Genomic DNA, 10368 nt, shown 5'->3' on the forward strand with positions numbered 1-10368 from the left:
AATTTCAATAAACCTTGACACACCCATTAAATAAAAGAAATTAACTTGATTTTGGTATAAATCACATGCATGACCTGATTAAAAAAAAGGACCAAATACAACAAAATAAATGGACCATAATAAAAATAAGACATACAATTTAGGAAAATCAGTTAAATTTCTTAATCAATTTTGATGCATAATCCTTAATGTCATGCTTGATTAAAAAGGCCTGATTTTTGCTCATGAGAAGCCGAATTAAATAGAATTTTGTGATCTTAAATATAGAACCAAAATTAATCCAATCACATAGTTAAAATTTAATTAAAACTCAACTAAATCTAACCAATCGCATGGAAATTGATGAAAATCAACAACAAAAAATGGGGTTTGGCTATTAAAATCATGAAATCCTTTAACTTTAGGGTTAAGACCTCTATCAAATTTAGAGCCAGCCAAAATACGGTATTAACACAAATGATATGATATATCAAATGAAATGAAATGGTATCACCTAAATGAAAAGATATATCAAATCAACTCTTTAAAATTCTAAATGAATATTATAGCTAAGATCAAGCTAGTCATGTAAGCTGGAGACATGACTCCAAGGAAAGAAAATAAAATCAAAATTCAAAAGTTGAACCATTGCAACAGAAACAACAAATGTGAGAAATAGATAGAAGCAAAAATGGTATGTAAAAAGCAGTGATATTTCCTTTAAAATGCTAGGCACATAGAAAAGGATAGTATGATCTTCAAGCTCTCAAAAAATCAATTCCCCTTTTTTTAGTACTATGCTGCAACTTACTCCACATCTCTACAAAGCACATTGATGAAGAAAGGGTTCATATCCATATGCATGGTCATTTCAAAAGTTCTAAGAATGCTTCAACTTTCAGAAGATATACAACAGGTAGTTGGAATAATGATGAGGATTAAGCCATTAAGGTAGAGATAAAGTGAAAATTCAAAGTTTAGAAGAAAATCTATCACTAAAGAAGGAACCGCACCCACCTGAGATTTTAAATTGCACAAAATTCCTTGTTTGAAAATTTGAAAATATCAGCACCTTCAGGTGAGTTAAAAAAGCAATTCGCATAAAAGCTGAAAGCTATCCATGTGTGGAACAACTTCCTCAATAACAAACTCTGCCAGGAAGCCATATCTTCAAGAAAGGTAGTGTAGACAGGTCCAAGCAACAAGCAAGTAGTATCTCAAAAATAAGTCCATTTGACTCTCCTACTTATGGCTCCAAACAATATCCACATCCATCTGCATCAACAAAAGTAACATTAATAGTCTTATCAAGGAGGTTAGTCACTTGTTATCAAAGCATATAGACTTACAGATTTGGCAAGCTCTTTGGCTTTCTCATCATCAAAACCAAGGGAAGCCATGATCTTGTGACCTGCTGAATCTTTTTCCGACCAAATTCCAAGAAGCATATGAGTAACCGTTATCTCCCCACTTTCACCTGCATTTCAAACCTTAGTTATGCAGAAAATATTCCCACTGCCTCAATTTTTACATACTAAACCTTATTGCAAGGAGGTTCATTGAACCATCCTCAATTTCTACATTTCCACCACATACAGGGCTACGAGATTCATAGGCACAATGAATTGAGTCTACAAAACATGGTAATTACATTCTCCCATACTTGAAAGAGCAATGCTAAGGGACAAGTCATGATCACACATAGATACACTATCAATCACAAATATTTGTTACACAAGTGAGCATTGATAGCATTAAAAGGCATTGGTGAGCAACAAGAGGCAGAGAAGGTAGACAAACTCAAATAGTACACATACATTCCAGGATCTCTGCAATGAAATTAATATCATGGCTCAATTCAGATTATTTGAGTTCCAAAAAATAAGAAAATTAAGGTATATCACAGAGATATGAGTTAAACACAACTTTTTCACTATTGATCAGTAAGAGGAAATATATTACAATGAAAATAAATGTACATAAATTTCAAGGAGACAAACTCAACTGTCGTCTAGGAATATCCCAGAAAACAAAGTACTAACAACTCAAACTTTTATTCTCTCCTCAAAGGTGTTCTTGCCCCTCGAACATTCATCTGTCTCTCTCACTCCAAATGTTCTAAAAGATGCAAGAAGGCACAACATTCCACACCCTTTCCAAAAAGAACTTGGTTTTCTCCTCCAACACATAAGCAAATTACACACCAGTCTCAGCATCACCCACCCCACACCAAATATCACAAAAGCAAAATTCCACATCTCTGCAGCCATCTCACAATGAAGGAGCAAATTATCTACATTTTCCCATTATTCTTACACATGCAACACCAATACAAAATCACGATATTGTGTTTTAAAAGATTATTCACTATTATAATTTTCCCCCAAGCTGCAATCCAAACAAAAACGGGACTCTCTAGGTGTGTTACCTTTCCAAATGGCCTTCCAAGTAAACTTCACTACAAAATTCCCCTCTCAAGGACACATAGTATGACCAACCAATAAATGGCTCATACCTATTCAACTTCCACCTCAATCTTTCTACTGTGTCATCATGCCTTCTACTTGAATATAATAGCTCAAAGAAGTAAGAATAATTTGTTACACCCCTAACTATAGGTTTTTTTTTTTTTTTTTTTTTTTAACTTTTATTCTCTCCTCAAAGGTGTTCTTGCCCCTCGAACATTCATCTGTCTCTCTCACTCCAAATGTTCTAAAAGATGCAAGAAGGCACAACATTCCACACCCTTTCCAAAAAGAACTTGGTTTTCTCCTCCAACACATAAGCAAATCACACACCAGTCTCAGCATCACCCACCCCACACCAAATATCACAAAAGCAAAATTCCACATCTCTGCAGCCATCTCACAATGAAGGAGCAAATTATCTACATTTTCCCATTATTCTTACACATGCAACACCAATACAAAATCACGATATTGTGTTTTAAGAGATTATTCACTATTATAATTTTCCCCCGAGCTGCAATCCAAACAAAAACAGGACTCTCTAGGTGTGTTACCTTTCCAAATGGCCTTCCAAGTAAACTTCACTACAAAATTCCCCTCTCAAGGACACATAGTATGACCAACCAATAAAGCGCTCATACCTATTCAAATTCCACCTCAATTTTTCTACTGTGTCATCATGCCTTCTACTTGAATATAATAGCTCAAAGAAGTAAGAATAATTTGTTACACCCCTAACTATAGGTTTTATACTTCACGTGCCAGCCAACAACACAAAGGAGCCTAAAGAATTACAAATAATAACTAATCATGTATAGAAGCATAAAGACTCCTTTAACTCAACAATGGAATTACTATGAGTAAAATCCGACGCTTCGGACAAGTCAAACAAGGTCCCAATCAACAAAGAGTGCAATTGAGTCACCGAACATTCCACATCTTCAAAACTAAGCCAGTTATGTTCCCTCCACAACATCCACATCAGACATAGGGTCTAAAATGCAATTTTTTCTATAATCTATAATTGCTTCCAACATGACAGTAAACTTTTGGTTTTATACCCTAGGCAAGTTAAAATTGAGTTGATAGACCAAAACTAGTGAGTCCAATAGAATTATGTGACCTTGCAATAGTCTCACTTGCATGCCAATTAAGTCTCCAATATAAACTTTGAAGTAAAATTCCACAAGGCTGGATATGACTTTCGACTATGATCGATCTCACCTTTAAGAATACCACAAGATTAATGTTAATTTGCACAATTCATGACATACAGCAACTATCTTTGTACATCATCCTTAGTGTGCGTTTGGCTACAGATTAAAAAGTCAACTTATTTTACTATTCAACTTATTTTTGCTACTATTTATGAGCTCCACTACACTTTTTGGTACTATTTATGGGTCCCACTGTACTATTTCAGCTAACTTTTACCTTTATCTACAGTACTTTCAACAAAAAGTTTTCAATTTCAACAAAATAAGCAGATCACAAACAGACCTTTAGTAAAAGAAAACAAATCAAAGAAAATTTCAAACCATATTTAAAGTTAAAATTTGCAAAAATCCCAATACAGCATAATCATGAAATCCAGAAATTTGATAAATAGAATCCCAAGACTACCTGACTTCAATTTCTCAGCAACAGCCCAATCAAGTGCCCTCTGAGCCGGTTCAGTCAATGGAGGATGCTCAGGGCTAAAATTATACATGTCAGATCTTCCAAGTAAGTTGACAGTTTCTTCTCGCACCTTAAAAAGTGTGATTCCATTAGCCCTCAAAAACTTTGCAGCTATACTAGTTCCTGTAAAAGATTTTTTTTTTTTTTTAAATTATCAACAAAATATTTCTAGTTCAGCAAAGCATACAGCAGCCAGTGACAGAGGCATGATGTGAGTTCATAAAATGAATTAACTCTTGTACTTCATTAACATTTAACATATCCTCCCAAAAGAAATTTTCACATGGGGAAGTTTTACCAAAATAGTGAAAATAAAGTAATCCCACGCTTTTAACAATATAAAATATTTACATTAGAGCATCCAAGAATCAAGGATGCCAATCCTTACAATTGTTTCAGGGCAAATGATGGGCACTTGGTTATTTTCTAACAAGAAGAATTCATTGCTTTTTTCTTATATAAACTAATGGCACAATATATAGACACACGCATGCATGTACATTGTATATAGGGCTGCAAGCTATAAACAAGCAAAGTTGAGCCGAGTATTGAAAGTTTAGGCTTAATTCATTTAATTTTATTTTGATCATGAGCCGAGCTCAAAGTCATCATCAATCTAGATTGCTTGTTCAAACTGGGTTCATTCTCTTGCCGAACAAGCTCGGTTTTGTTCATAAGCTACTTAATTAACTTATTATTTTTCCATATATAGTAAACATTGCGACTAAATTTTTTTTATCCCCTTCATAAATCTATGCTAATCATTAATAACTAAATAAATTTTGAAATTGTATAAATTGATTTAATTAGATATACTAATTTCATTATGAACTAATAAAGTAGTGTTTAAAATTACATATAATTTTTACTACAAAACTAACTATTTATATTATCAATAAATAAAAATATAATTTGTTATTTTATGAAATTATTTTCAAACTTACAAAATCTATCTCAAGTTTATATAAGTATATTTCATACGTGTATACATATAAAGATATAATATTACATATACTTAAACCAAGTCACATATTCATGAGCTTGCTCAAAAATATATTATACTTATCAAAAGAAAAAAAACACATTATTATATTTTAGCTTGGCTTGCTTAAGAGTCAAGCCTAAACATGTGTTTGAGCTTGGCTTGTTTGCTAAATAAACGAACATAAACAAGCTACAGTTCAATTACAACCCTAATTGTATATTTTCCCTCTCTACTTCAAATGTTCAGAAAGCAATTGCCACAACAAAAAAGCAAATAAGTGAAGGGTTATTTTGTTATAGCTTCAAATTTAACATGTTCATTCCAAAATGCTGAAGCTTTCTCTCTGAAAGCTCATCATGAGAAAATGCTCTATTTATTAAGAGGACCACACTTCATCATGTGCAGTTTTTTATTATTAAGGACATATTTCTATGGACCATGAATCAGTAGCTCAAAACCATACATCTGAGAGAATGATTTTTTTTTTTTTTGGTCCAGATAGCAGATACCTAATGTGGGAAGAAAAGAAGCTACTGGAATTTGTCAGAGAAAATGACTCCATGGTTTTTTTTTTGTTTTTTCCTCTTTTTTGACTTGCAAATCATTCTTTAGCATTCACTTATTTTTTGCAAATGACACTAACTACTAGATGCAGAAGGCAACACTTCCTTATTAAAGCCAGCAAAGCAGGATAATTGCAAGAGCAGCTTCTGGTGCTTACCCAGATAATGATTCATATCATCAGAAAATTGCACTTGAATACCCAAAAAAAAAAAAAAAAAAAAGCAGACAAACCAAAGAACCTCAACAGATGTTTGTTCCAATTAATTGAACTATTCATAAAAAAGAAACCACTATATTTGAAGGGTACTTCACTGCTCTCTATCTGTTGTTAGTTCTCTCATCTTGGTTAAAAAGTGCAAGGTGTATATCTAATTGCATAGACAACTAACTTGGATGATCCTAAACAGCATTGAGCAGGCTCCATGAAGCAATAATCTCTCAGAGAAAATTTACATGGGCCAAAGTAAAAGAAAAGAAGAGGGGGATCAATTGCCAGATATCAAAAGAGAAACAGAGCAAAACATGTAAAATTGTATGGAAATTTTATTGATATTAACAAGAACTTGAGCTGATCATTTGGACCTTTGAATTTTAAATGTGGATCTTGGACCTATGAATGGTAATGATCCCAAAAATCAAATAAAGAAAAAAGGAAGTGAGCTAGAAAAAAAGAGAAGAAACTAGGATAAAAAATAAGTGAAGTGACTTGGACTTTTTTGTTATCAATAACCACAAACCAATTATATACGTCAAGTTCCAGTAAATTTTCAGAAGTATTTCATGAACATTTCTTCAAATAGGACTCCAGAATGATCCAAGCGGCCTGAGTTCAGACATGGTACCTGGCTTCTTTGGAGGTTCTCTCAAAGCACGTGCAAATGTCAAACAAACTGAGCTCAATAAATTTATAAGCTCCTCATTTTTCTTAGCTGAGATTGTGCATAGCACGACTTGCAACTTTTTTTAGCTAAATATTACTCATATCAAATATATTAGTTGTACATCAAAAGATTAGGATTGCTGAGCAATCACTTATTTGACTTCTAAGATCACATCAATAAGGGAATTCCTGGAATTGACTAAAGTTTGTCTAGATGGCCTATTAGTGTAATTATATTTATGATCTTATACACATTCACACACAAACATAGACATATATGACTTATTTTGATGTAAAGGTTACAACATTTGGCAATCATCCTAACTCTGTAAGCAGTTGACAAATATTTTCTAGAACTCCAGACAGAAATGCACCACTTACCTTCTTGTCAACCTTTTATTGTTTTGAACCGTGGGTTATTTCAGTGAAAAAATTAAGCTAAGAATATTTCCATGAGTTTGAGTTGAGCTCAAATTCAAGTTCAACCCTTAGCTTCAGCTCGTTAAACTAATAGTTAGCAAAGCTGGATTACAATCAGACCTGTATGTAACCACTAGTCAAACTCCACCAAACTGTGGTCAACTCGAGCCTAGCTCAAACACTTTTTCAAGTTAATCAAGCCGAACTTAAGCATGCCCTCAGCTCAGCTCATAAGTAATGTAGCTCTGTTGCCAATTTTTTAAACCTTTTTTCTTCACCCTTTCAAAATTCTTGAAAATTCACATTCCTAGTCTGTGAATGCAGGTCCCACAAGTTTTAGTTTCCATCAACTATGGTTTCAATGCAACATTTTTATGAAGAACACCATGCTATAAATGCATTCAGGAAGCTAACAAAGCAACTAGATTGAGAAAAAAAGAAAAACAATGCAAGCTAAGAGCAACCTTTAGAGTTGTCAAAAATCACTAACCCTCAACCAAAATCCCCATGAGAAGCGATTCGGTCCCAGTATTCGGATACTTGATCTTCCTCGCCTCCAATTCCGCCATCCCAAACGACTTTATCGCCCTCGCCGACCATCTATTCACATTGCCCCAATCCCAAACAATCACTCACCCAACAGACAAAACAAAAACTAAACACACATAAACATAAATTGAAATTTCAAACTCACTTTGGGGTTTTCTCAGAAGAAGCCCCTTCTGGTTTCCTGGAAAGAAGAAAAAACAGAACCAGACAATTCATTTCCATGAAACCCTATGATAACTCCAACAATACATACATGCATACATTTACATGATAGAAATTGAGAGAAACTGAAATTACCGAATTGGGAGACTGGAGAGGACGGTGGCGATGGTCGGGCGATGCTTGGAGACGAGAGGTTTGGAAGTGGAGGGTTGAATGGAGAGCTTATTTCCAATTAGAGAGCTGACCAAATTGTTAAGAGGGTTGAGACGCCATGGAAGAGTGAGAGAAGAAGATGAAGAAGAAGAATCGGAAGTGAGTCGGTGACAAGATTGAGAGATTGGGAGCGCCGAGAGGGTGTGGGAAGTCATTTCTGAGTGAAATGGAAAAAAAAAACCTAGCGGATTGGAAATTGGAATGGAACTGGAAGGCCGTTGGGTTCAAGCTACGGACTTCAGAGAGAGTTTGAATGTGATTGGGTTTCTGGAATTTTCTTTTTTCGTTTTCTTTTTCTTTTGGCGGGTTTTGGATTTATGAGTTGGAGTGTGGGAGCAAGCAAAGTAGATTGGAGTAGGAGTGTAGGACTGTTGGAGTGGAGTGTGGGAGTCTCTCTCTCCTTCGAACTGAACCAGTATGGTGCGTTTGTTTCCTTTGAAATTTGGTTAGGACTTACGACCATTCTCCATTTGGACGGTTTGGTTAACGTTTTTAAACACATTTTTTCAGTTTTTAAATAATATTATACGTATTTTTATACATTTTATATATATATATTATCAAAAAATATAAATAACATTACTAGAATAACATTGCTAAATGAGCCCGTTTTAGGTAAAATTTCGTCGGAATTTAGTAAAAATGTGGTATAAAACTTGTGTTTTATACCATTAAATAAAATATTATCAATTCAATTTTTTACTTAAAACTCAATACATCCTACTACATCTAGATAACATCTTAATAAACACCCAATTGGATTGGATTTTCGTATGGATATTATAATTGTTTGAGTATGATTATGTCTATTCTTCAATATGTAATATGATGATGTGGCATGTTGGGATTATAAATAATTGTTTGAGTGTGATTATGCCTATTCTTTAATATGTGATATGATGATGTAGCATGTTAGGATTATAAAGTGTAAAACCCTTAATTTGCATCATCCAACCATAGGATGTCACATTAGCATTTTACAAAATAACGAATAGGTAATATCTCACACAATCGATGCCCACCGTAGTCCTAAACCCGTTTACTCTCTCTTAGCCAAACAACCGTCCATATCAGCCTCTCACTAGGTGCTGCCTCCATTGTCACCTCCCTTCACGTCTCACTGATCTCTAAACCCACCATTTCAAACCAACCCAGAAATGAAACCCATAAACCCAACCTTAACCACTTTCTCAAAGTCAAAATCAATGGTGAGTTCACCGTCAATTGTGGTGGTGGTGCTTTGGCAAAGGAGTGAGTTCCTCACAATGAGAATCATAGNGGAAGAGTGAGAGAAGAAGATGAAGAAGAAGAATCGGAAGTGAGTCGGTGACAAGATTGAGAGATTGGGAGCGCCGAGAGGGTGTGGGAAGTCATTTCTGAGTGAAATGGAAAAAAAAAACCTAGCGGATTGGAAATTGGAATGGAACTGGAAGGCCGTTGGGTTCAAGCTACGGACTTCAGAGAGAGTTTGAATGTGATTGGGTTTCTGGAATTTTCTTTTTTCGTTTTCTTTTTCTTTTGGCGGGTTTTGGATTTATGAGTTGGAGTGTGGGAGCAAGCAAAGTAGATTGGAGTAGGAGTGTAGGACTGTTGGAGTGGAGGTGTGGAGTCTCTCTCTCCTTCGAACTGAACCAGTATGGTGCGTTTGTTCCTTTGAAATTTGGTTAGGACTTACGACCATTCTCCATTTGGACGGTTTGGTTAACGTTTTTAAACACATTTTTTCAGTTTTTAAATAATATTATACGTATTTTTATACATTTTATATATATATATTATCAAAAAATATAAATAACATTACTAGAATAACATTGCTAAATGAGCCCGTTTTAGGTAAAATTTCGTCGGAATTTAGTAAAAATGTGGTAATAAACTTGTGTTTTATACCATTAAATAAAATATTATCAATTCAATTTTTTACTTAAAACTCAATACATCCTACTACATCTAGATAACATCTTAATAAACACCCAATTGGATTGGATTTTCGTATGGATATTATAATTGTTTGAGTATGATTATGTCTATTCTTCAATATGTAATATGATGATGTGGCATGTTGGGATTATAAATAATTGTTTGAGTGTGATTATGCCTATTCTTTAATATGTGATATGATGATGTAGCATGTTAGGATTATAAAGTGTAAAACCCTTAATTTGCATCATCCAACCATAGGATGTCACATTAGCATTTTACAAAATAACGAATAGGTAATATCTCACACAATCGATGCCCACCGTAGTCCTAAACCCGTTTACTCTCTCTTAGCCAAACAACCTCCATATCAGCCTCTCACTAGGTGCTGCCTCCATTGTCACCTCCCTTCACGTCTCACTGATCTCTAAACCCACCATTTCAAACCAACCCAGAAATGAAACCCATAAACCCAACCTTAACCACTTTCTCAAAGTCAAAATCAATGGTGAGTTCACCGTCAATTTGGTGTGGTGCTTAACGCAAAGGAG

At 34.5% G+C, this 10368-nt stretch overlaps 1 protein-coding gene across 1 annotated transcript; it reads right to left on the reverse strand.

Annotated features, from left to right (window-relative positions):
* Positions 1–671: 671 nt before the first annotated feature.
* Positions 672–8368, reverse strand: LOC112026534 (ATP-dependent Clp protease ATP-binding subunit CLPT1, chloroplastic). The gene is made up of 6 exons (XM_024059225.2): positions 7823–8368; positions 7671–7706; positions 7467–7576; positions 4071–4250; positions 1329–1456; positions 672–1254 (listed from the first exon to the last, which is right to left on the reverse strand). The coding sequence occupies exons 1-6, from the start codon at positions 8053–8055 to the stop codon at positions 1222–1224; spliced, it is 720 nt and encodes a 239-aa protein (XP_023914993.1). The 5' UTR covers positions 8056–8368; the 3' UTR covers positions 672–1221.
* Positions 8369–10368: the final 2000 nt, after the last annotated feature.

The sequence above is a fragment of the Quercus suber genome, unplaced genomic scaffold (assembly GCF_002906115.3).
Source record: "Quercus suber isolate HL8 unplaced genomic scaffold, Cork oak 2.0 scaffold_143, whole genome shotgun sequence".
Lineage (NCBI taxonomy): Eukaryota > Viridiplantae > Streptophyta > Magnoliopsida > Fagales > Fagaceae > Quercus > Quercus suber.

Bases quoted from the DNA above. Each gene is read 5' to 3' on its own strand.
- LOC112026534 (XM_024059225.2), bottom strand. From the start codon at position 8,055: ATGACTTCCCACACCCTCTCGGCGCTCCCAATCTCTCAATCTTGTCAC. The intron at 4,251-7,466 runs GTTAGTGATTTT...AATCTTTTACAG, and splicing joins CATGGGGATTTTGGTTGAGG to GAACTAGTATAGCTGCAAAG. The intron at 1,255-1,328 runs GTAAGTCTATAT...TTGTTGATGCAG, and splicing joins CCAAAGAGCTTGCCAAATCT to ATGGATGTGGATATTGTTTG.